General features: G+C 38.7%; 1 protein-coding gene and 1 pseudogene across 2 annotated transcripts in view; one reads left to right on the top strand and one right to left on the bottom strand.

Annotated features, from left to right (window-relative positions):
• Positions 1-11,414: 11,414 nt before the first annotated feature.
• The window catches only part of Papss1 (3'-phosphoadenosine 5'-phosphosulfate synthase 1), a 133,253-nt gene continuing 116,884 nt past the window's right edge, over positions 11,415-27,783 (bottom strand). Inside the window, exon 12 of one of the 2 annotated variants that reach the window (XM_047567035.1) lies at positions 11,415-12,133. In XM_047567035.1, coding sequence (XP_047422991.1) covers positions 11,995-12,133 — 139 coding nt within the window. In that variant the 3' untranslated portion in view covers positions 11,415-11,994. The remainder of the gene's footprint in view (positions 12,134-27,783) is intronic. The other variant, XM_047567037.1, reaches the window with a different exon arrangement.
• Positions 22,721-23,090, top strand: LOC124994770 (microtubule-associated proteins 1A/1B light chain 3B-like; annotated as a pseudogene).

Raw genomic sequence — 27,783 nt, 5'->3', positions numbered from 1 at the left:
TCACTCATTGTTAAAACATCATTGTATATACTTGAGGGATGGATTAAGTGTGTTTATATGTTCAAAAAATGTCTGGTGTGTAGCATGCTATTGACAGCCACTTGTCATCACAGGAAAGAACAGCAAATTTGAAGCATTTGTCTTTTTGTTAAAAAAAAATGCAAAATACATCTCTAAGTTAAACAATTCTTTACTACTTTGCCCTGAGAAATACAGGGAAACTTTTATGGTACAGATTTTCAGTCTCTTCCCGTTTGATTGAAAAATCTATTTTGCTTCTGTGAAGCCAAGTGCATGAGTCCATTCTGCACTGTGGAAATACATCAGGATGGGATCAGAGTAAATGAATGAGTACAGGGTTCACTGGTAAGCGTACTGCTTGGTGGAATTCCCATTTGTAATACAATGAAAAAAAAAAAAAAGACCCAGAATATTTGCAATGTGTCTTTCACATGACTACAGTTCCTTCCATCAAAAGATGTAAATTGCTGTCTCTCCCCTTGAATTTCTGGTGGCCTCGTGCCTTGTTTTGGCCAATGGTGTATGTTAGTAGCACTATGGAACACATTACAAGACTCAGTCACTAGATTCTTTGCATGATTCTGCTCTTGTTCTTGGTGATCAAGCAGGAGTTCCTGAGAAATTCAGATCCCTAGGCACCTTCACAGATTTGGAATCACTGGGTCAAGGATCTATACTTTTATCATCAGCAGCAATTTTGATTCAGGAGGTCTTCAGATGATACCTCGCAATGGTGAGTATGGATAGTGGAGAGTCTTCAATTCCAAGCACAAGAAGAACCAGAAAATACAGAGGGACAAGGGTTCACTTCAAGCAGCTTCAAATGTGTGTGAACTTTTGCAGGATCCTGAGTTTGATTCTAGCCCTCCTTTTGCTTATACTAACTTTGTGATTTTGGATAATTACCCTAACCTCTCTGAGAGTCAGGTTTTGTTGTTGTTGTTTGTTTTTAAGAAATTAAACCTTATTTATTTGCTATTATGTGGTGCTGAGGATTGAACCCAATGCCTCACACATGCGAGGCAAGCGCTGTACCACTGAGCTACAACCCAACACTGAGCATCAGTATTCCTATCTATAAATAGAAATTGTGTCTATCTTATATATTTGTTGCCAGAGGAAATGAGATAAACTGTATGAAGTAGTTAAGGCACAACTTGGTATACAGTAGATGTTCAACTATTTATTATTCATTTCATATGATGCTGTTTTAAGTATCTATTCCTCTCAAAGAGCTAATTTGCATTTTTGGACATGTCCAAATCCCTCAGGGGATATCTGCCTCATATACAAACTTTGGAATCAGTCACACATTGGTTCCTGTCCCCAACTTCACTGATTAGTAATGTGTGACCTTGAGCAAGTCACTTACCCAAATATCAGTTTTTGCATCTGTGAAACCGGGGACAATATTAGCATGTATCACAGCGTTGTGAACATTAGCAGAGTCAATATGTTCAAAGCCCTTCACCTGTCAACCTGCAGCATAATAGTAACTATGAATGTTATTTCCTCAGGGGTCTTCCTCTTAAGTCCTGAAATCCAAATTGATAAAATACATCTACAGTTTTATCAGAAATGACCTAGAAACTCAATGCAAAGTCTCATCACATATTCCTAGTGCACATGAGACAGTATTGTAGAACATTTGCAGAGAAGGCTTCAGAGAAGAGGAAAAGAGGGGACCCTAGAGGCTCACCTGAGGCACAGACCCTGAAAGTAGACACACGTGATGTTTGGAACTTCAGCAAAAGGAATGGATTTGGTTCTGTTGAATTCACCTTGACAAAATCTCATCTGTGAGTGACCAATGAAGTTAAAACACGTGTAGCCACCAAAGAACAGGCAGAGCTGTGAGGCCCAGGGAGTTATTTAGGACAATGGCAAGGGTGGACACCTTCTCCATTACCTGTTCCACCACCTAAGCCAGACTCCCCAGGCCCATCCTGGGAACGCACAGAACTTTTAACTGGTCTCTCAGCATCTTGCTCTTCAGTTCATTGGCTCCGCTCAGCACACCAAGTTACATACTGAAAACAGCACTTGCCTCCACCGCAGGTGAGCGAACCCTACAGGGGCTGCTCCTAAGAGTCCAGTGTACACGTCATCAGTAATCTCACAACTGCTCAAGGTGTCCTGAACACTCAGGCAGCCCAAGTCAGAAGGCTTAGACTCAACAAAATTCCTCAGACTCTTATGCCTTATGCCTGATTTTATTGCCAGCATGGAGCCTTTAGATTGTTCCAATTTGCATTAATAATAAATCTGCTGCAGTTGAATGTTTTTTCATGATGTTTTTCAACTTGGTTATTATTTCATTTTTATTTCTTATGACATAATATTTTCTAACATTTTAAAATCTATTCATTTTTAACTAAGTTCCCTGTTACAATTTGGATGTGAGGTGTCCCCCAAAAGTTCACATGTGAGACAATGCAGGAAGGTCCAGAGGAGAAATGATTGGGTTGTAAGAGTCTTAACCCAATCAGTGAATTAATCCCTAAAGGAATTGATTGAAGAGATAGGGTGTGACTGGAAGAGATTGGAATTGGGGAGTAGCTTTGGGGTATATCCTTTGTATCTGGCGTGTGGAGACTCTCTCTGCTTCCTGATGATGTGAGTTGCTTCCCTCTGCCATGCTCTCCTGCCATGATGTTCTGCCTCACCTGGAGCCCTGAGGAATGGAGCCAGCCTTCTATGGACTAAGACCTCTGAAACCATGAGCCTTCAAATAAACCTTTCCTCCTCTATAATTGTGCTGGTCAGATCATTTAGTCATAGCAGCGAAAAAGCTGACTAAAACATTCCCAGAACCAGGAACCCAGGTTCTCCTAAAGAGTCATTTACTTGCTTGGATAGAGCCAAGATTCTTACTTCTAACCTACCATAGTCACATTCTGTGGCTCACTTCCAGATTAGAGGTGGGAATCTTCTAGCAGTGACTCCTGGCAACCAGAGAGGCAATGAGCTGCCCCTAGTGGTAAGGGGATGTCAGTCAGCAATCCATTACCATAAGGAATACCTGTAATAATAAACTTAAAAAGAGAAAAGTTTTTGCTTTTTTTTTTTTTGACTCAGTTTAGGAGGTTCCAGTCCACAGTCTCAGTTAGCCACATTGCTTTTTGGTCTTGGCAAGGCAGTACATCATAGCAGGAGCGAATAGTGGAACAAAGCTGCCGACCTTATTGTAGGGAAGCAAAAAAGAGAAAGAGGAAGGAGCTGGGGTCTCAATATCCGCGTCAAGGGCACACCCCAAATGACCAGAAGACCTCCTACTAGGCCTCACCTCCCAGAAGTGCCATGCTGGGATTAACACACGGACCTCTAAGAGGCATTTGAGATCCAAACTATACCAGATACCCAGCTCCCATGAAGGGCTGTGGGCTTACCTTGCATCCCTCTGAGCATGAAGCAAATTTGAGGGGCAAAAATGTAAATACTAAAATGCTTGCCTCAAGGCCTCTGAGTCTGAAGCGTTCCTTCCTCTCATATTTCATAACCCTTTCATTGTGTTTGGAGAGCCATGGAGAAAAATGGAAATGCTGTGAGAATGGAATTTTGCTTTGGCCCTGAAGAACAAAATGCCTGCATTGTGATGGACACTGGGCAGAGGGGACAACAGAAACAAAAGTATACCTTGTGAAATTACATGGGCTTCTTCTCTAGTGCTGGAGGGTCTCCTGAGATAGGATCGACTTTTGGAGAACTTCAGAGATTGGTAGGTACCTTATAACGTCTGGTAACTTTTCCTTTTTAAAATTCCACTTAATTGATTATAAGGTTTTCAACTAGGAATTTTAAGGAGTTTTTGGAAAGAATCATGAAACAAACAAAATCCCTTAAGAGGTGACCTAGGCTCCAGAATACATTAAAAATGTTCTTACTATTGTTAGTGGTGGTCTTGTTCTATTTTTTAAAAAAGATTATATGGAACCTTAGGATTTCAGAAATTTGTGAGAATTATTTGTGAGAACATATTTTTGAGCACGGTTAGCAAAGGAGAAATGATTTATTAGAGCCTAAGTCCAAGACAGGGCCATCTTTGTTCCACCCTGGCTTGAGCTGAAAATAAAGTGTTTACTCTTGACTTAAATATTTCTCAAAATGTCCCAAGGACCAGGGCTTTATTCAGTGAGTCTAAGCAATAGTTTCTACATGAACCTTACTTCTGGAGCTAATAGTCAAGTCCAAAGTTTGTTAAAGTTTTTAATTAGCATATCCAAATGAAAACCATATAACTTTTTAAAAACCCATTTCGGTATTTATGCCACCAGATCTCACACTTTAGGATGCGTATAATGACGCAAAGCACCATTTAAAACGTATATTCCTGCCTTCCATCCAGAAATAACCATCCAAGTAAATTTAATACAAATGAGTCAAGGTCACAATTTGAAAAACATTTCTGTGATCTTTCTCAGATACAACTGAACAGAAATTGCTATATAACATCCATCATGTCTTGTTACAGAGCCATGTTGGGGTCCTCTCTGTCACGTCCCGCATGGAGGAGGGAAGGGTTGACTGCTGGAGGAGAATGTTGGTGGTTTTTCTATCTATTACCCAAAATACTTATCTATTCAATGAACACACAAGAGCCAATACTCTTTTTATGAGAGAGAGGGTGTGACAGGTCTGGCCATACCAGCTCTGACCTCTTCACAACATTCGACCTAGAGTAGCCCAACTCTCTTTTATTTATAGACACACAGGTAAAGGGGACAAGGACCAGGAGGAGCTTCTTCAGTGATGGACAGGATAGGGTGGAGTTAGGGGACCTATATCCCTTAAGGGATAATTCCAGAAGAAGACAGGGAGCCACTCCCATGCAGTCACATACTTCCCCGCAGTTCCTAGAAGACAGGCCTCTGTGTCCCATGGCTCAAACTAGTCTGATTCTGCTAAATAAGAATGACTTCCCACAGAGCTGAGGAAGCACTGTTGAATCTGCCTACCAGGCAGAAAAAAGAAGGAAACGGTACATGGCAAGCTGCATCTTCTCTATGAGGAAAGCAAAGCCTCCACCCCAACAGAGTTCCACATAGGTCTCGTTGGCCTGAACTGGTCCCATGTCCTCAGACAGTCACACAGAGGTGTGGGAGAGCTGGGAGCAAGGTTACATGAGCAGTTCAAGTGCTTCCTGACCCGTCCTCCAGGGCTTAGCACATCAACCTCAACAAAATCAGGATATAGACAGGTCCTGTCTATAAAGAAGGTGGAAAGCAGAAATACACAGGTCTTAGTGAATACCTTAAAAGAGACAGAAGAGTCATATTTTAATACCTACTATGTGGAAAGTTCTAGAACACGTGCTTACACATTATTTTTAAAGTCTCATCTAACATAATACCCCAAACTCCCTTGTAAACAGAGGTCTTGGCTGTTGTCATATCACCTCTGCTCTCTTTCAGCTATATGATGGTAGAAAACGTCATGCCAGACCATTTTTATAAGGGAGAACATTTTAAAAGTTTCCATTTCCATAATTTAATCAATTAAAACTGAATTTTCAAGTTTGTCTTTAAGCTATATTATACTTTAATTTTCTTTATTGAGGCTCTTTGTTGTCTTTGGTTATTTCTGGCAGTAAGAGAAAAAAGGATCATGCAAACTTTGAGCATAATACACTTACTCCATTAGAAATATGAATAAAAATTGATTACCTTCGCCATTGTTCCAAAATCAAAAATATAAAAAACTTAAGACCCCTAGTATAACTATTATGTGGTATATGTCGTTTCCCTGAGAGATTGGGAAATTAATTTTTTTCTTTTTTTCTCATTTTTTTTTTAAGAAAGGAAACTATATGCAAGGAGAAATGTTAATACAATGCACAGGGTACAAATGAAAACATGGAAGTCAGGAAATGCAATGGTGAATGATCTCACAGGAACCTCAACTCATGTACACTGCTCACGTGCAGGATGACTTGGCAGCACTACTCATATGATGTTCTTGTGGGTAAACCTGACATTTTGGTTATGAACTTTTGTGAACCAAGAGTTGCCTGGACAGTCATCATAAGTTTAGAATGCTGGAATCATTGTTTATTAAAATTTATATTTCTTTATTCTCTCCAATCATATTTATTTTAAAGCAATATATTTATGAAGTTTTAGTTCCCATTACTTAGAATTGTTGCTGGATCAACATGCTACTGAAAAGTCTCGTTTGTTTTGTAAACAGATCAGTTCATATGGCCCCAAATTGAGTCAGCACTTGATGTCTGACACCTGATTGAATTGTTTGGCCATTTGACAATTGCTAACATCCCATCTCAGTCACAGACTAGGAGGCAACCCAGCACAGTGGTTTTGCTTGACCTTGAGGTTGGGTAAAGCCTATTGAAGTCTTCCCTGTGTCATCTCCCCTATTCTCCAACTCTCTGACCAAGTCCAAGAAAGGAATAGAAAAGTGAGATATATGGACTGAAAACTGTGTCTGTCCCCTCTTTTTAGGTAGGAATTCTGAAATGGGGACTCTAGGTTGCAGAAGTAATTCCCAATTTGAAGAAGGGGTCAGCAGACTTTTTCTATGAAGGGCCAGATATTCAACATTACCATCCTTCATGGTTAATTTGAATTGTCAACTAGATTGAATTAAGATGCTGATGATTAAGAGACTTCTGGGTGTGTCAATGAGGGCATGGTCTACAAATGATTGGAATGTGGGACAGTGAACTGAACTGGAGACCCTCCCTAAGTGTGGGCAGCACTGCCCAATAGGTGGCTTGGATGGAATAGTTGACAAGGAAGCATATGCAGATGCAAGCTTGACTGCTTCAATCCTCTGAGGATATTGGACTCTCACTTCTTCAATCTTCCAAAGCAGAATCTGCCAGTGATTCTCCAGGTAGTTTCCAGAAGACTTGGTCTTGGACTAGGGTAGTACTGTTTATCCTTCTTGTTCTGGGGCTTCTGCTTCTTTGGCTGCACAGCTACTGGTTTCATCCAGCTCTCCAGCTGCAGACAGCCATTGTGGACTATCCAGTTTCTGGTGGTGTAAGCCAATCTAATAAATCCCCTTTTTATAATCATACTTCCTGCTGATTCTGTTCCTCTAGAGAACCCTGACTAATATACCAGCTTCTCAGGACATAAGGTCTGCCTCTGTCTCAACTACTCAACCGTGCTGTTGGAGAACAAAAGCAGCAATGGACAACACGTTAACAAAGGTTTGACTGTTGGAATAAAACTTCATTTACAAAAAGAGGCACTGGCTGGTCACTTTGTTGATGCCTGGTCTAAAGAAATCTACTAACTAGTTAGTCTATTTTTCCCTTAATATACGAACTATATATTCAATTTGTTTTTGGAGGGGGGTTCCAGGGATTGAACTCAGGGGCACTTGCCCATTAAACCACATCCCAAGCCCTGTTTTGTATTTTATTTAGTGACAGGGTGTCACTGAGTTGCTTAGTGTCTCACTTTTGCTGAGGTTGGCTTTGAACTCGCAATCCTCCTGCCTCAGCCTCCCGAGCTGCTGGGATCACAGGAGTGCACCACCACCATGCCCAGCTATATTCAATTTTTTAACTGCAACTCAACACTTCTTAATACAGTTGCCCAATTCCATTTTATTTCTCACCACTACTATTCTAATTAACACACTCAATTCTTCTAATAGTAAAGTTTCTAGCTACTATTTTGGATTCCTTTTTCTTTACCTTTACCACATCCAGCTATGGTAGTCATATTTCTATTACTAGGACAAAATACCAGAGAAAAATAGAAGGAAAGATTTATCTTAGGTCATGGTTTCAGAGGTTTCAGTTCATATTCTGTTGGCTCCAAGGCAGAAACATCATGGCAGAAGGGCATGGTGGAGGAAAACTTCTGTGCTCATAGCCACCACAAAGCAGAGACAGGAGGAAAGGGTTAGGAACAAGATTTGCCCTTCTGGGACATACCCCCAGTGACCTACTTCTTACAATTCAGTCCACCTATAGTTTCACCACTTTCCAATAATGCCATCAAATTAGTCCATCAATGGATTAATCTGATGAGGTTCAAACCCTCATAATCCCATCATTTCTCAAGTGTCCCACCTGGGAACACTGATGCATTGGGGACCAAGCCTTCAACACATAAGACTTTGGGGGAATTCCAGATTCAAACTGTAACACCAGTCTTCACAAGCTGGTGAGTAGAGTTAAATTAAGACACATTAGCTTAATACCTCTATTAATTATTGTGGAGAACACGCATAGGCAACCCCCAAAATATGCCACTTTGGCATAAGGATTATTTTGAGGTAAGCCAAACTTCAAGAATCAATAGATGCAGAAAGAAGCCTTCCTAGAGCTTCCCTTATCTGACCAAAAGCAATGACTTCTGAGAAATAACTGCTGATTATCCATCCCCTCTACTTGATGGCCCTGAAGAGGACAAAAGTCAGCGCAGAGCGAACCTGCAAAGAAACCCTACTCCACTAGTTTCTATTACTCCAGTAGAACCCAGGAATCATACCCCAGCAGTCTGTTATTGCTCTTAAGATTAAGTCCCAGTTCTAACCTCCACTTTTAGCCATTCATCACTGCTGATCCTAAATTCTGGAGCATCTTTCTTGGGAACCTGCAGCAGGAAATAAGGATAAGGAGGTTTTACTTCTTAAAACATCCCCTCAACCATAGTCTTCAAATACATATCTTCAGAGGTGTTACAGTTTGGATGTGAGGTGTCTCCCCAAAAGCTCACATGTGAGATAATGAAAGAAGGTTCAGAGAAGAAATGATTGGGTTGTGAGAGTCTTAACATAACTGGTGAATTAATCCCTGATGGGCATTAGCTGAGTGATAACTGAAGGCAGGCAGGGTGTGGCTGGAGGAGGTGGGCATGAGGGGCACGGCTTTGGGGTGTATATTTTGTATTTGGAGAGTGGAGTCTCTCTCTCTGCTTTCTGATCATCATGTGAGCTGCTTCCCTTGCCACACTCTTCCTCCACGGTGTTCCACCTCACCTTGAGCCCAGAGGAATGGAGCCTGCTGACTATGGACTGAGACCTCTGAAACCATAAGCCCTAAACTCTTCCTCCTCTACAATTGTTCTGGTCAGATCTTTTAGTTACAACAGAGAAAACAAGGGGGGACCAGATTTTACCTCAGTTCAGAAAAAGTACTCGCTGGAAATTAGGTGGGCAATATGGTTTTTGCACAACTCATACATAATTATATTCAGCACAAGTCTATGTGGAAGAAGAAATGAAATCCAGCAGAGATACAACCAGAGGCTTGTAGGCTCCATAAGAAATATATACCACACAAAAAGAGGCCCAATGGGCAAATACCTCCTTACTTTATGAGCCAACCCACTCCTGGATACATATGTGCTAATAAAGATATACCATATGTGGGAAGCATGACTTCCGAATTTTTCCTGATAAAATATTTGAATGTTGACTTCTAAGAGATAGACATAATTGTTCCCCCCTTGGATGGAAATGAAATTCAAATATGTGGCCCTGATTATCATATAGAATAGAGAATTGACATATTAAAGACATTATATTTCTGCCAAGATGATTGTACTTTTTCTTTTCAAAAAAGTAATTATTTTTCCACTCACTTCTCCAGCTGATGGATAGATAAAAATGGCACTTGGATTTCTAAGACCTCTTGGCAGGAGATGTTTGGTGTAAGGATTCAATGTATTAAAAGATTGGTTTGGGCTCATTTTTATGAACTAGGAAAAGGAAAAATAAAATTTCCACACATCAGACTCGTAGACTAAAGAAACACAACTTATGAACACATGGAAATAACTGGTTGTTTTATTTTCTTCTCTATACCTCTGGAACACACAAGTGGGTGGCTAATCTCAAAGGAATGGAGGTCTGGAGTCATGTTTAAATCATGTCCCTCTCTGGTGAGCTCAAGGTTGGGGGTATATTGGGTAACTAGACTCAGAAGGGACAATAACCTGATAAAACCTAAGAGTACTTTCTATACCATATTTTGACCTACTGTTATTAATTTTGATTTCTTCATATTCTCATCTTAATTTTTGAAGTTTGCTGCAGTATTGAAAGGATGCTGTGAAGACTGTTAGAATCAAAATGAAGTCATTTATGTCAAACTCTAAGAAAATGGGAGTTAGGAGGCCACGAAGCCTTGGAAGTTCTGAGAACCATAACAAAAGACTTTTAAAACCATATCCTTGGACAAAGTCTGCCATAACTTTACACAAAAAATAGTTCTACAAGGATACCTACCTAGCAACTGCTCCTTTGACCTTGAACTGACACCATCCTTATTATCAATCATTGCAGCCCTAGGACATTGTTTTGAAACAACTTATGTAACCTTCTCATTTTACCTTTAAAAACTCTTGTCTTCCTTTGTCCCCCTGAATAGACCCATTGTTTACCAGGGCACTTGTAATCACAGACTGCAATCTCATTATTCCTGAATAAAATCATTGTTTTGGACAGCTAGTCTCTGTCACTCATTTTAGGTTGACATGCTGTTTTCTGAGTGACAAACATTGGTTAAAATGCCTTTTACCAATGCTTTTAGCTTTTGTAATGTTTTTGATAATAAAAAAACAACTTGAATTTAGCAGTCCTCTTGCCTTCCTGTTTCCAGGAATGATTCCTACCACTCCTGACATGTGAATGGGGCTGTGATATGTTCTGCTCAGGGAACTAGCAGGTAAGCTGTGCCACTTCTAAGCCAAAGCACTTCGGAGACTGAGTAGTTTATTTTTTTAAATTTCCATATATATATACGCATTTTTTAGTATTTATTCTTTTAGTTATAGATGGACCCAATACCTTTAATTTATTTTTATGTGGTGCTGAAGAACGAACCTAGGGCCTCACACATGCTAGGCAAGCACTCTACTACTGAGCTACAACCCCAGCCCCTAATTTTCTTATATTTTTGAGGCAAGATCTCATTCTGTTGCACAGGCTGACCTCAAACTCCTGGGCTCAAGAGACCCTCCTGCCTCAGCCCCCTAAGCAGCTGGGACTACAAGCTCGAGCTACCACACTCAGCTGTAAAACCTCTCATCATTATAATGGTAGAAAGTGGTAGTACCTCAGCCTGAATGATCAAGGTGAACAGAACCTCCCTACATCCCACATAACATAAGCCAGTTTTCCTAACTAAAGCAATAATACCCAAGTGCATTCTAAATCCTCAGTGGACTGTTTGATAGATGTTTAAGAATGTTAAAGACATATTTGGGGAAGCTGGTTGAGTTTCTGGACAGATGAAGAATGTTTTAACATGTGTAATGTTATGTAGCATATGTTTATGTAATATTTTTATAACATGGTGTTAGGAGCTAAGTACTAGATCACAGAAATGAAAGATGCCTACATTTCCCCTCTTCCATCAGAAAATTTTTCAGGAGTAAAGGGTATGTGTAAACAAAACAATATAAAAATTATCCAATAAGAAGCCAAAAAATTAATTTTATTGAATAAAGAAATTCATTTGGAGTTTACAGTGATCATAAGAATACTTTAGATTATAACAGCTGAAAGCAATAGCTGATTGGAAGGAAGAGAGGAGGCAGTTTACATTTTCAATGTAGAAAAAAATTCTAAATGCTATACGTCTTGTAAAATTCCCAAAACAAGGTCAAGTCACGTTTACTGTTTAGTGATTTTTTTTTAAAAGGATGAAAAGTGAGATTCAATATGTATACTGGTTACAACTAATACAACAGCTTGAAAAAAAATCATGAGGCAGAGCATAAATATAATATAAAAAGACAAGATTTTAAAATCGTATTATAGGAATCTTAACTATTACAAGTGGAAAAGATACATTAAAACCAGCAGTGTGTTACACTAGTTCAAAACAGAACTCGTAAGGCAGACCAAAACTGACATAAGTTAAGGAAAATGGTCTGTTTTTAGGAAGCGCGTCCAGACAGATACAACCACAAAGAAATGCCAACAGTGACTATGTGGTCCCCTCTGTGAGTTGGTGGAGCATCGAAGGTGGAGTGACTGGGTTAACACTTAGGCTTTCTCAAGGGATTTGTAGTATTCCATCAGCACCGTCCAGGCCTTGGGTGCCATGAACCCTTCAGGAGGCTTCTGGCCTTCTCGGGCAAGTTTGCGCATTCGTGTTCCTGAAATAAATTCAAAGTCTTCATGGCTGAAAGAGTCAAAAGAAAATTACTTCACATTTTTAGAAAGATTTTGTGAAAAAATCTTAAAGCATTTATTCTTTTTGTTCATATTAGACTATTAGACATGTTTAATATCAACTGGATTTCAAAGTTGTCATTGAGCAAAATACACTGCACTACCTAATATTATTCAGTTTTAGAACTAGGAAAACTTTTAACTGAAGTTTTTATTGTGACCATTGTAGATTCTTATGAAATTTGTAAGAAAAAATATAGCAAAATTCTGTGTTTCTTTTCACCCAATGTCTCCCAACGATAACATCTTGCCAAAGCATGGCATTAATATCACAACCAGTAGGGCAGCATGGAAGCAAGCTACCAGTCTTACTTGAATTTCCTCGGCTTCCCCTTGCACTCATTTCCCTGTGTGCATTCAGTGCTGTGTAATTTTATCATGTGTGCACACTCATATACCTACCACAGTGAAGTTGCAGAACAGTTCCAAACCACCAAGATCCCTTGTGTTGCCCCCTTTTAGCTGTAACTGTACCCCCACACACACCTCATGTGCTCCTCTCCAGCCCCTGGCAACTACTAATCTAGAACCAGAAACTTTTAAAATCAAATTTAGCTATCACAGATTGATGCACATTGGAACATGGAGAAGCAAAGCAAAATTTTCTTTTTTTAAAGCAGGAGTAACTAACTAGCAAATAATCAATATTCCTCTATCAATGAGATGTCACAGAGGAAGAGTTGACAGTTTTGCTCATCTTCACACATACAAAACACATAAAAGCTTTTACAGCATTAAGCACAGAGCTACTACAGCTATGACATACTGCCTGCCTGCAGTTTCATCCCCGTCCCTCAAACATGGAACCAATCTAGACAGCTGACCAGAATCCAGGGAGAGGAGTGGGTCACTCAGGTCATTAGATCATGGGCCCTATTTACTCTTAGTGAGCACCTCTGTGCTCCCTCCTTTTTTCATTATTTGTGGAGGTAGCCTAAGGATGCTGCAAAATCATAAACTGCCAAGTGGCCCTTGCTTCTAGAGGTGACCAGCTATGTTTAATAAATAATCATACTTCTAGGTATCTAGGCAGACAAACGTTATGCATAAGATAGCTATGTGAAAGTTGTGTTAAGACAGCAAAATACTATAAAAGACCTTAAGGTCAAATATCCTAAATAAATTAGTGCACAGCCCTAAGCAGACTATTAACATTGTCATTAAAGCAAGTAAGGTACCGGGCATGGTGGCACATGCCTGTAATCCCAGCAGCTCGGGAGGCTGGGATCATGAATTCAAAGCCAGGCTCAGTAAAAACAAGACTTTCTAAGCAACTCAGTGAGAACCTGTCTCTAAAATACAAAATGGGCTGGAGATGTAGCTTAGTGGTCAAGTGCCCCTGAGTTAAATCCCCAGTAACTTCCCCCACCAAAAAAAAAAAAAAAGTAATAAGTATGGGATAAAATGTTTAAGACATAACTAACGGTGAGTGAAATAATCAGGACACAAAATATTATATATCATATTGCTAAGAAAAGAACATCTGTCCTGTCCAAAACTTACATATAGAAGCCCTAATTCCCAGTGTGATGGCATTTGGGGGTGGAGCCTTTGAGGGGTGACTAGAGGTAGATAAGATCATAAAGGTGGGGCTCCTGGTGGATAATTCCTTCATAATAAAGGAAGAGAAACAGGATCTCTCTTTATTCCCCACACGAAGACACTGTGAGAGGGTGACTGCAAACCAGCTGAGGGTCTCACCAGACACCAAATCTGCCATCACCTTGATCCTGGACCTCCCAATACTCAAAAATGTGAGAAGTCAATGTCACTTAAGTCAATGACGACTTTGTTATAGTAGTCCAAAGTAGAACAAATATTGTAATTGTGTTAAGAAGGAGAATATGAAGAAATAACCCAGATGGTTATTTCCAGGAAGTGGTATTGCAAGGCTTTTTATTTTGCTCATCATGTTTTTTGCAGTTTTCTATGAGGATCATTTTCATTGATTATCATCAATATCAAAATCAAATAAAACATCAATTATCAGTAAAAATTTTATAGTAATGAAAAATATCTAAAGTGATTTTCAAAAATTTCAAATAACATAACCTTTAACCTGAAACCTCAATTATTTGGAACATCGACCCTGATGAGAACAGATCAACAGGGCCATGTCAAGGCATTGTAGACCTCCTATTCTGCCCCACAGAACTTACAATGGCTGCTACTTCCCACCTCAGTGATAGATGTTAGCAGTAAAGAGAGATGTCTGTACTGTTCAAGGGACATAGGACACAGTCAATAAATATTTACTGACCAAGGATCAGGTATTTTATTATCTTTCTAATTGGAGTTCAATAAATATTTGGTGAAATATGAAGGAATTAATAGGTATACACAGAGAAAAATTTTATTGATTCAATACAGAACATTTACCTCCCTAAATGAGTCATGCTCTTCCTACTGGCAATTTAGAGATCATTATGAAGGGAACAAACGATCCTCTGGTGTTAATAATCCAGATTTAGATAAAAAGAAATATAATAGCTTAAATCAACCACAGCATTCAGAAACTTATCTCTAATAGCCCCTTCAGGTCTGTCTGCTCTCTGACTTTGTTCACCTCCTCTGTAGTCAGGGGAACCTGAAAGTTACCTTCCCAACCTGGTTCATTTAGTCTACCTATGAGAGCTCAGGCTGGCCACTCCCTGGGAATGCAGTCCAGACCAAGAAAGAGGTACCAGGGTTTCCTCTATGCTCCATATTGGGCATCTCACTTGTGGTCTCTGGTCTCTTCTGCTTCTCTGATTTTTGTTTTCTATGTACCCAAAGACCCCACTTGCTCAGAGGCCTTGGAAGCACCAGCCTATAAGCACCTCCCCCACCTGGCTGGTCTACCTTCGCACCTGAACACTACTGTCAGTTCCTAAGATCAATGTGAATCTTGCTCCCAGATCTAGTTCTACCTCTTAGATTTGTGGCTACTCAATTCAACTCCATTGAAGTACTGGGATGTTATTGAACACTCCATTCCTTTTAACCACATCTAAGAGTTTATTCCGAAATACATTATAGAGGATATGAATATAAAACAGTACAACTATTAAATAAATCATAGGAAATCAATGCCAATGCTTTATAATCCCATCTCCACCTAATAAGCAGAAAGGCACTCCTTCAATTCAGACATAGAACATCTCCCAGTCACCCCATCTGCTCTTACTATTCCCCTGAATTACCAGAAAGATAGGAAGATAGATAAGCATGTACATTCAACTTAGTATTTTAACAGCTCTCTCACTTCCCCCACCCCGCCCATTCCTGGATGCCACGGAGTTGAGTAGTGCTTCTCTTCCACACTCTTCCATCATGTTCTGTCTCACCTTGGGCCTAGAGCTATAGAGCCAGCTGACCATGGACTGAACTTCTGAAGCTATGAGCCCAAATAAACTTCCCTCCTCTATGTTGTTCTGGACAGGTATTTTGGTCACAGAGATACAGTATCTAAAAATGCTTACTCCAACCTGATGTAAAATTAGTTTATCTGAGAAGCATCCAGCAAAATGTTGGTTGAATGCTTCAGGTTCCTCAGGAGGTCCACTTATCAGCTCCCTAAACGAACTTCACAGAGGAGAACTATGATTCTGGAGCTTTCTGGACATGCAAATCTGAAACTTCAGTTTCAAAAATGAAAAACTCATGTCATATGCATCAAGTGCTTGCTCTTGATGGTAGTAATAAAGAAGTAAGAGAGCAGCTTGCTAGATGGCTCCGCCTGAACTTTTTGATTAAAGGGAAAAAGTCAGCCCAATTAAAGTCTTTTCTTTCCCCATAATGCCAAATTGTCTGAAATCCAGAAGTTTTCTTGCATTCCTTCTGAAATTGCATTTTTAAACCAAGGTCCCTGGGTACCTCTTTTCCTGAAGCTATTTCACACACTCCATCTGCCCTGCATGCCACAAGCATTTCTTCATCACATGAAATGGGAGTTCCTGCTTCCACATGGTGGTGGTTCCACTCCACCCTGGCTACAGGAAACACATTTCCCTCTGCCTCAAACTTGTATGTCTATCTCGGTTACATAAGGACTTTATTTTTACCAGGAGCCAGGTTTACGGTCTTGACACAAGTCACTATCTATAAAATTAAATCACATCTTCACAAGTATTACAGACATCATTTTGCAGAAATCATTCCATCAAATAAAAACTGAGGCATTTCTGGAATCATCTAAATTTAGCTGTAAATTTTACCTACGAGTAATCGTGAATTTGCCAGAAGCACAAATGACTACTAAATAAAGGACCCTGGGCTTTCACTACAAAGCAATTCTAATTAGGGCTATTTCATTAGACTCCAGTTAACTAATCTCCCATGGCACCTGGAAAGAGAAACACAAATATGTTTGGTTTTTTTTCCTTTCCAAAATCACTGGGTTACAGATTCCTATAATCTGCAGCAGACAGAGGCTAGCTCTTAAAAAACAAAGAGGAAGGGGCAGAACAGCAGGAAGGGAAAAAACACCAGCAAGCAACCTACACGGGACCCTTAATAGCACACCAGCCACATGTGGCCAGCATCTTGACTAACTCCAAAGTACAATGACTCTTGGCCACTTGCTGACGATTTTAAATCTTTACAACCATCTGCTGTTCCAGTCCACATATGTGACCACCAGAGCCACCAGCACGAGTTATTCACAAGGACAGGAGATGGGATCAGCAGATGGCTCTTCAAGTACACCTTTAGAAGGTCCATATTCAATTAGCCCAGCTTTCTAAGATTGCTAACTAGATGATAAGTGATTCAGAGAAGGAAAAAGATATTTATTCTTTGATAGAACTCAAACTAATGGTGGTAACTTACAAGTGAATCTAATTATTTTGGATCTAATTAGCTTTTCATCTAACTTGAAAGCAGTTCATTTATAATACATCAAAACACTAAGAATTCTTGAGACTGAGATTAAAAATGATCTCTTCAAAACCAGATAAGCAGCTATTTATAGCTTTCTTTCAGAGAGTACAAAGCCCTGGCTGATGTCATATATGATAACTTTAACAATTATTATTTTTTAATCAAAGACCAATGGAATATTTGAAAACTTAACTACCTATAATCTAATTAGCCAAATTCCTTAATTTGTCATGTTTTTCTCCCAGCACCTCAGTCATAAAGGTCACAGAATAGCTCCCATCAGATATTCAGGCAATAATGAATTCTCAGAGCCATCCTAAAATATGTTGTAGAATCAACTCAATTTTCTTGACCATAAAGTGTCATGAAATCTATAATCTACCATGGAGTAGGTTGGACTTTTAACTGAGTAGTAATGGATAAGTTTCAAAAGGACTCAGAAAAATATTTTGATGCACCAAATTTGAGGCTTGTGTGCTTTCAATTGGGACAGGGTACATAATTATTCACTATTCCTGGAAGTAAGTCTCTGATTACTCAGTAGCAGACTTCAAATGTCAGAAAGTTAATCCCCAAAACTCTCAGATGTCCAATTATCCAAATAAGAGTAGTTGGTTCTGGAATATTTCCCAAAGACCCACTGAGGCTTGGTCCTTAGCTTGGCACCACTGGAAGGTGGTGGAACCTTTAGGAAGTAGGGTCAAGTGCAAAGTCTTAGATCACTGGCAGTGTGTCCTGGAAAGGTCTGTGAAATGCGGATCTCTTTCTCTCACTTTATTGTTTCCTGGCCACCACAGGTGAGTAGCTTGCTCCATTATGCACATCCCACCATGAAGTATTGTTTTACCAGAGTTACCAAGTAAGAGGGCCAAGCAGTCATGAACTAAAACATCTAAAATGAGCCAAAATAAGCTCTTCTACTTTTTTGGTTGATTACCTCAGGCATTTTGTTACAGTACTGGAAAGTGTCTAATAAGACACGTTTTCAGAGTTTTGGAAAATGGTAGTCCACTGTAATGTTTACAGAGAACCTCTAGCAACATGAAAACATGTTCATGAAAAGTAAATAAAAAGCAGGAAACAAAATTCTATTACAGTAAAAACTAACTATGCTCAACTGTATTAAATGAATATATAGAGGAAAAAAGGAAAGCACACAAACATTTTGGCAATAGCACAGGTGTTATTTTTCTCTTTTTAAAGGCTTTCATAATTTTTCAGAAAGACATTTTCTTAATTGGTAGACCTTTTATATTCACCCTTTATTTTCCCAAGAATACATCAAAACCAGGGTACTCCATTCATCCATGAAGATGGAACTTTCTAATAATGGAGGATTTTAAGAGTGAGCTCACATGACTGAGGCTGATTTTCTTTCCACTGGGCTGCAGTATCAAGATCACTCTGCACTACATGGAGAACTGGACTACTCTGTCCTAAATACTAGGGAAAACATTCTCTCCAATGTTGTCTCATTTGCCTTCTGCTTTTTCTCTAGTACTGAGGGGTGTCATTTCATCCTTCAGAGTGGTCAGATTTGCAGATCTGTACAGAACTCTGCAACAGAAAAGAAGCAGAGATTGTGCCTTGCTTTAGGCTACTTTGGTTTCCTGGTATTAAGAAAACAAGCATTCCGAGGAATCTGTTCCAGCTCTAGCATTCTACAGTGGGCCAAAGTCCCAGAATACGGCTCTATATTACTCTGCTGGTTACTGCTTGGTGCCTAGCTCCCCCTGCCCTCTCATCTATCTTGGTAGTAGGGCAGATTGAAAGCAACATACAGATATTGCTGGGTTTTACAGTAACAATATCACAAAACAGCTACTATAATAGAGTCTTATCTAGTGCTCCTACACATATCGAAGGGAAAAAATCATTTCTTTTTTAATTCTAGAACAGGAAAGCTTCTCGCTGCTCTAGAATGTTTTCAAAAGAGGGGTCTGTGAAAGGATGAAGAACAATGCACATTTACATATCATCTAAGTCTCTGCTGACTGAAGAAGTTTACCATAAAAATCAGAGAGAAAAGTTATCATCTTCTATTTGGTAGATAAAAAGATTCTTAATAAGGTAGCAAAATACACAAAATATTTTGTTTATGAACTGTCTTATAAGATATAAAATTGGAATCAGAATCATGCCATCAGAACACTTTCAGAATCAAAACAACTGTTCTTTTACAGAACACTTCAGAATTTATCTTGCACAAAATAATGATACTATGAAAAACACAAACCCTTCAACAAATTTACCACACCTTTACTGCTACAGTTTTTTCCATCAAATCCTCTGCCCATCATCTACAGTTCCAGAGGAGGACACTGAACTAAACTGTTCTGCTGTTACTGTTTGTTTTGAAATTGGTGGGATGGACAGGATGTCAGATATTTTTATTTATTAAGGAAAAAAGAGCCATCATTTAATATAGCAATTATACTACAAATCCTACTGATTGTGCCTCCTAAAAATGTTTTGAGTCAATCCATCTCTTCAATCCTGATTGCAACCCACCAAATTCATTCTACAATCAAAACCTGCCTATCAGTCATCAAGGACATAAAAACAATAATAAATGTTGGAGAGGATGTGGAGAAAAAGGAACTTCAACATTATTGGGATTATAAATTAGTACAACCTCTATGGAAATCAGTATGCAGATTCCTCAAAAGACCAGGCATGGAACCATCACATGATCCAGCTATACTACTCCTCAGTACTTATCCTAAAGAATTAGCCATCATACTATAGTGATACATGTACACAATTCACAAGAGCCAAATTATGAAATCACCCTAGGTGTCCATTACAGATGAATAAGTAGATAAAGAAAATATGGAATACATACACAATGGAGCTTTATTCAGCCATAAAGAAAAATGAAATTGTGTCATTTGCAGGAAAATTGATAGAACTAGAAACCATTATCTCAAATGAAATAGGTCAAACTCAGAAGATCGAGGGTCATATCTTTTTTCTCATATGTGGAAGCCAGAAAGGAAACAGGAAAAGAAAGTGTGTGTGTGTGTGTGTGTGTGTGTGTGTGTGTGTGTGTTGGGGGGGTGTCTTATGAAAATCAAAGGGAGATAAGTAGAAAAAAGAGAAAAGGGTAAAAGGTGAAGCAGGAGAGGGGAAGTGCTGGGGGGTCATACTGGCCAAATTACATTCTTACATTGTGTGCATGGACGAATACATAATAACAAATCCCAACATTATGTACAACTATAATGAACCAGTAAAAAAAATGTGGAAAGAAAAAAAAAACAAAAACCATGCCTGTACTAATACACATCTTCACGTAGGCCTCCACTATCTTTCTGTTTTCTAAACTGCTAGACCATCTTTACATTTTTATGTTCCGTGCAGAGTTTCAATCTTATCTTTGATTTTATAAACACTGTAAGTACCATAATCCGCGTCTGCTAATGCTAGTACGTGAAGTCCCTACAGGCTTGCTTCTGCTGACTATAGTTTCTTTTCTTGCTTGTGGCATTCACAGCTTTGTATATTTTGTCACTTTTGACTAAAGTTGTTCTTTATGTTTATAGAATGATTTACTGGAGTAAGTAAAGGCCTAGGATTCAAGGTGAATGCTCCAGCAAGACCCACTGAAGTTTGCTTCTGCTGAATGCTTTGAAGCATGCCTGATCAACCCCCTAAAAGTAATTTCATGGCTTCAGGGTCTTGTTGATCTGTTTTGGTATCGCTCAGTAATAAGAACTGGCCCTTTTTAGCAGAGCTTTAAGCTTTTGAGTCCCTCTGCTCACAGTCTACCAGGGAAGGAGAATGAGTTGGGTTCTCATCAGGTCCTCCCCTACACGTAAGGTAGGAGTAAGTCCCAACTGAATGGGAGTGTCTCCTGTTGACTGCCAATTTTGACGAAGTTCATGACTGTGTTTTATGACTCCACCTACACTATGAGGCCACAGGTCTACCAGAGCAAAAGCAGATTCAATGCTCAGTTTACCTGAAGTTCTAACACTCACGTAATGGTTCTTATCATCATCTTGTCAGTTCACAATACTTTTTTATGAAACTGCTGTTTTATATAGCCTTTTAAGTTAATTGCTTAGGAAAGTCAACCTATAAATTTAACTTAACTGATTACCAGAAACCTGAACTTCCTCCTATCCAAACCACACTGTGACATCATCTTCTAAAATTTCATATCTATTCCAGTTCCAGTTCAAAGAACTGCCTTATCTGGTTTCTGGCATCTCATCATCCTTTGACTCCGTTCTATACCATCCCAGCCTTCTTTCCAAGCCCTTTAAGATAATCTCCACAGGATCATGGCATGTGTTGATCCTCTGGTCCAGAATATAATTATTCCCTTCTTTACCACAAGAATGCCAACTGTCTTAGCCCAGAAGTCACTTCCTGCAGGAATCTATACCTGGTGCCCTAGACTTGGTCAGGAAAGTGCCAGCAGAGTTTCCCACAGTATTCTGCAAAGCTCTCATCACCCTGAACTATGCTGTCACTGGTTTACTGTCTGTCTTCATCCCTAAAATTTATGTCCTGTGAAGGCAGGGTGTTTTTGCAGGGTGAAGTGGTACACATCTGTAATCCCAGTGACTCAGGAGGCTGAGAAAAGAGGATTGCAAGTTTGAGGTCAGCCTGGGCTATGTAGAAACACCCTGTCTCAAAATTAAAAACAAAAAGGGCTGAGGATACAGTTTAATGGTAGAATGTCCCTAGATTCTATCTCCAGTACCAAAATAAGTAAATGAATAAATAAACATCTGCCTATTTCCAACTTTACTACCTATCCTCAGCAATGGCATATACATAGTAAAGGCTCAGCAAGTAGTTAAAAGGAATAGTACACAGCAAAGCCAATGTTTTATAATAATTTCAATATCATCTATTGACTGCAAATAAGAGAGGGTAAAAATAAATCATTTGATTTTCAGAAGTATACATAGTAATGCTATCCCTAGTTATGATTCAAATGTATGCTAAAACAAAGAAGATAAGAAATTCTAAATCAGGTCTTTCAATGGTAAATCCCATAATAAAATATATGCAAAATCTACAAATTCAGGATAAAACCACTGGCAAACTCATGCAGTTACAATCAGACTTCCACAGAAGAAACAATACAACTAACAAAACCAAAGTATTTTATGCATCACCAGAAAACACAGTTTTCCATGCTCCAAAAGATTTGTATATTGCAAAAACTGGCAAGAAAGGGAAAGAAAAGAATTTGTACAAGAAGTATTTCAATGATCGACACGAGACTTGGAGGAGAAGAGTGAGGTGAAAGGAGAAATGACTTTACAGTTCTATGTAACAGGAAGACCAATAACTGAAGAAATTCAGGATTCAGAAATATTATGAGAGTAAAGGTAGGATTGGTTCTGAGCATTTTACATAATATATAGAAATCTAAACTGAAATGTCCATTCTTATGGTAGGCGAAATTCAGAGATGGCCCCAATGACCTTTGCCCCTGGTGTTTATCATGATCTGTTGCTGCATCGCAAAAAGGATTTTGCAGACACAATTAAAGTTCCTAATCATTTGACCTTAAAACAGTAATATGTGGTGGGGCTACCTAATCACTTAAGACTTTTAAATGCAAAAACAATTTTTTTTTTTTTTTTTCCAGAAAGGAAGTCACTGACGACGAAGGCAGACCCTCTGGAAAACTGAGCCCGAGACCTCCAGCACCATGCCATCAGAGAAGACCTTCAAGCAGCGCCACACTTTGGAACAAAAAGAAGATGTGCGACTCATCAGAGAGCAGCATCCCACCAAGATCCCAGTGATAACAGAAAGATACAAGGGCCAGAAGCAGCTGCCTGTCCTGGACAAGACCACGTTTCTTGTGCCTGACCATAACAACATGAGCGAGCTCATCAAGATAATCAGAAGGTATTTGCAGTTCAAAGCAAACCAAGCATTCTTCCTCTTGGAAGGAAGAAGCACGGTGAGCATGTCCATGCCCGTGACCAAGGTTTATGTGAGTGAGAAGGACGAGCAGCTTCCTGTACATGGTGTATGCCTCCCAGGAGATGTTCAGGAGCGAGTGGGCACTGTAAGACTAGGACCACATGCCAGCCTTCTAAGCTCTTACCAAGGAAAATAAAGGGATGTCACCAAATGAGACCGATGAGTTCATCTAGTCACAGTCCATCAGAGCAGTTGTGTTCCACCTAGGAGCTTTAGGAGCTGTTTTTGTATTTCAAGCAGAAAAATGGAGCTCCAAATGAGCATACTCAGCTTTGGAAACTATATCATTTAGCCTAGGTGTCTTGTTTTCAAATTTTAGAAGTATAAAAATAAAATACTTTGCATCCAAAAATAAAAAATCAGTTAGTAGCAAATGGGAACCCAGAGAAATCTGAGGCATGAAAGGGATTCCATGAGTGAGGGAAATTCTGCTACTGCAATGGAGGAGTCCACAAGGAAGGACTAAAAGTGACCTCTGGACAGGGAGCAATCCTCGACCAACAGCTAGTAAGAAAATAGGGATATCAATTCTACAGCAATAAAGAACTCAATTCTGCTAAGGATCAATATGGAAGTGGATTCTTTCCAGAACCATCACATATGAGGCCAGTGCAGCCAGAGAATCCAGGCGAGCTCACCCCCTCATCTGACCTAAAGAAATGCAAGAGAATAAATTGGTAGTGTCTTAAGCCATTAAGGTAGTGATAATGTGTTACTTTAGCAATAGAAAACTCATACAATCAGCAACTGGGAAAATGACTTATAATGTTTAGAGTCATGGCACAGAAAGTCTCCTAAAAAAGTAATAAAAGAGGGCTAGGTTTGTGGCTCAGTGGCAGAGCACTTGCCTAGCACAAGTGAGCCACTAGGTTCGATTCTCAGCATCACATATAAATAAATAAATAAATAAATAGAGGTCCATTGCCAACTAAAAAAAAAAAAAAAAATTAAAAAAGTAATAAAAGGAAGCACATCTATAAATGCCCTAAAGGACACACACAAGTAGAGTGTTTTTTAAAATTACACTAACAGGACATGCATTTAAAATATGAAAGACTCTATTGAAAACTTGAATATACCAGACAATGAACATTTATGCTCACTTACCCCTCACCCCTCCATTTACCACTTTCCACAAGATACTTTTCACTTGGGACTTTTTGAGTTTGTTGTTTAATCACATAAATAAATTTACATTTATCTATTCAAACACAAAGCTTTATTTTTAAAGGAGAAAAATGCAAATAAGATAACTGAATGACTCCTATAAGTTTGTAATCTACAAGAACAGACTTTAATACTGCAGTCCTAAAATTAAATTTCCTTGAGTGACTATTATAGCTAATATGAACCTTCTTAACTTCCTAAATATAAACACATGACTTTTAATCACAATTCCTATCAATACTATCTTACCTGAAATCTTCATGAAATTTTTTTTTCTCCTAAGCCTTGTCTTACACTGGTATTTAATCAAATCAAAAGCTACAAAATCATTAATTACATAAAAGTTGGCACTGAGTAATGACCATTAATCAAACTTAAGGCAACCTCATATGTGCATAATTAATAACTGTGTTTTCTCACTACATCAAAGACTATTGCCTTTCCACAAAATTTTAATCACTTTCCAACATATTCCCATCAGCTTAATTATATCTGAACACAAATATAAAAAGTTAGAAAACGAAGGGAGTTTTAAAGCTTCCCAAGTTACAACTTATTAAGATTTGGTAACCCAAAAAAATTCCAAGGAAATGAGCCACTCATGCAACTAATATAGAATTCATCTTTGGAAAATCTTATGAGAACTGATGTAATTATTTAGCTTTTTGAATGATTAAAAGAAAGACTTAAAGCAATACTACACAGATTTAACCAAACATCAAAGTTATCAAGGGCTTCCCAGCACATCAGTCAACCACATACAGATGGGTTCTAGGGTCCTGCATGTGATTAAACTAGATGACCATGCAAAGGGACCACAGTAATGAGACATATCGGCACGAGAAATGTAAAAGAAAAGCTCAACTCTTTCTTAGGTTAGCTTTGTTTTCTTAATGCAGCAAAACAGAAACGCACCGAAGTTTGACATAGTTAGCCACTGAGAGGATGATTCTCTTCCTTGCTCTCCCTTGCCACTTTGTGAGTGAATTAATGCAATTAAGCACGACTCTCAGAACAAGTTGACATCCACAACCTCTTTTACACAGCCTACACAAATAAACTGTGTTGGGTGAGAAGCCAAAAATACTGTCTCAGCACTCCATCCCTGACACTGAATGTTCTACAGACTGTAGGAAGGTGCTGCTACCCTCCCTCTGGGGGTTAGGTGGGGGCCCTTTAAAAGAATTACCAATGGGTAGACCTCCCCATAGACTAAGTAAAATTAGAATCTTTGATGGTGGCCTACATAAGTTTACCATAATAGAGCAGGATTGTACCTGAAACCTATGAATTTTCCTTAATAATTTATATTTTAAGGTTTCAATAATCTTATGTGGCAAAGTTTACTAGAATTGCTTTCATTTTTCTTATAATACTTTTTTCCAAAGCTTCAGAAGTGGCATCCCTGGTAGAAAATGTCAATTTATAACCTTTAGCATATCACTTTTATGGCTATTACTTTTAGTGAAATTATAGTATATGCATATAAAGTTTGTGTATATAAATATACATGCTGTATATATACACCTTTGCGGCGGGGCAGTACTGGAGAATGAGCTCAGGGCCTCACAGGCTAGGAAGGCACTTCCACTGAGTTATCTTCCCCAGCCCTTTTAAAAATTTTATTTTGGGACAGTCTTGCTAAGTTGCCAGGGGTTGGTCTTCAACTTGCAATCCTCCTCCCTCAGCATCCTGAGTAGCTGGAATTACAGGCTTGCATCACTGTGCCCAGTCACACATATATTTCTGAAAGGTTTAAAAAAACAAAAAACCCACATGATGTAAAACTATTCCTAGATGTCTGAAATCTGATTTTGTACAAGGACAAAAATGTTCTGGTTAGCTCTGAATTCTGTGGTTCAGAAGTACACTGGAATCTGGGTTACGTTTGATAGGGAACACATCTGATAAGAAATGGTGACAAATTCCTTTACACTCGCCTGCATCAGTTATGAAAACCTTTTCCGTTCATTCACTCCCAGAAGACTTTCCTATATTATTAGTGCAGTTATCACTCAGGAAAGTCATCTAAAATGTGCACTGCTCAGAATTATTTGTCATTAAATGAGAAATCAACAAGTTTTCCAATCTCCAGTGACAATAATAATATTTCTTTATCCAAATAACTTATTTTACCTCAAAGAAATTAACCAAAAAGGAACTTTTTGTCTATTTTAGAAACTGATCCTTATGGCCTAAATCTATGTCAAGGCAGGACCTATTCCAGACTGTAGGTTGAATATGTCAATTAAGACTGTTGTTTTAATATATGAAAAGGGGATCATCTCTAGTAATTAGAGAAATGCAAATCAAAATCACCCTAAGATTTCATCTTACTCCAATTAGAATAGCTATTATCAAGAACACAAGCAATAATAGGTGTTGGCTAGGATGTGGAGGAAAGGCACATTTTTACATTGCTGGTGGAGTTGCAAATTGGTGCAGCCACTCTGGAAAGCAGTATGGAGATTCCCCAGAAAACTTGGAATGGATCCACCATTTGACCTAGTTATCCCACTCCTGAGTTTATACCCAAAGGACTTAAAATCAGCATACTACAGTAATACAATCTCAACCATGTTTATAGTAGCTCTATTCACAACAGCTAGATTGTGGAACCAACCTAGATGCCCTTCAATAAATGAATGGATAAAAAAAACTGTGGTATATATACACAATGGAATATTATTCAGCCATAAAGAAGAATAAAATTATGGCATTTGCAGGTAAATGGATGGAACTGGAGAGTATCATGCTAAGTGAAATAAACCAATCCCAAAAAACCAAAGGCTGAATGTTTTCTCTGATAAGTGGATGCTGATATATAATAGGGGGTGGGAGAGTAAGGGAAGAATAGAGGAACTTTGGATTGTGTAGAGGGAAATGAGGGGAGGGGAGTGGGTGGGGGAGGGAAAGATGGTGGAATGAGACAGACACCATTACCTTATATATATATATATGATTACACGAATGGTGTGACTGTACATCATGTACAACCACAGAAATGAAAAGTTGTACCCCATTTGTGTACAATGAATCAAAATGCAGCCTGTAAAAATAAAATAAATAAAATTTAAAAAATTTTTAAAAACACTGTTGTTTTAATTTTTAAAAGGTTTCTTTTTCTTCCTGGTCCCACTGTGACAAAATGGGCCACACCAAGTGAGGACACATATGAGCATCATTCCTCAATATGGGGCCAGTGTAAAGTGCCAAGGGAAAAATGACAAGAGCTCTTAGAGTAAGTGTCACTGGAACACAGCTGACTTTCAGTGAGTGCCTGTCAGGAGAGTTGACACTGATGAAAAATAAACTAACAAATCAAGTGTTCTACTTGCTGAATCTCTGTTTTACTTGCTGAGTGTGAATCATAATTTGTACTATAAAAGCAAGTGTACTATACATGAGTATCAAAACAACTCTTATGAGCACCTATTGAAGTTATGTATGAGCACCTACTGAAGTTTAAAAATAACTAGTTATTCCAAATCAGAGAAAGAGCTACAGATTTTGAAATGAAAGAAACTGCCTTGTCCACTGCCACCATTCCAGAAATGAGAAAAAGCAAAAATAAATAAATAAATGAAAGAAAAACTTAAAACTTAGAACTAATTA

This window comes from Sciurus carolinensis, chromosome 10, assembly GCF_902686445.1.
Source record: "Sciurus carolinensis chromosome 10, mSciCar1.2, whole genome shotgun sequence".
In the NCBI taxonomy this organism is placed as follows: domain Eukaryota; kingdom Metazoa; phylum Chordata; class Mammalia; order Rodentia; family Sciuridae; genus Sciurus; species Sciurus carolinensis.
This window is presented reverse-complemented; position numbering and strand designations above follow the sequence as displayed.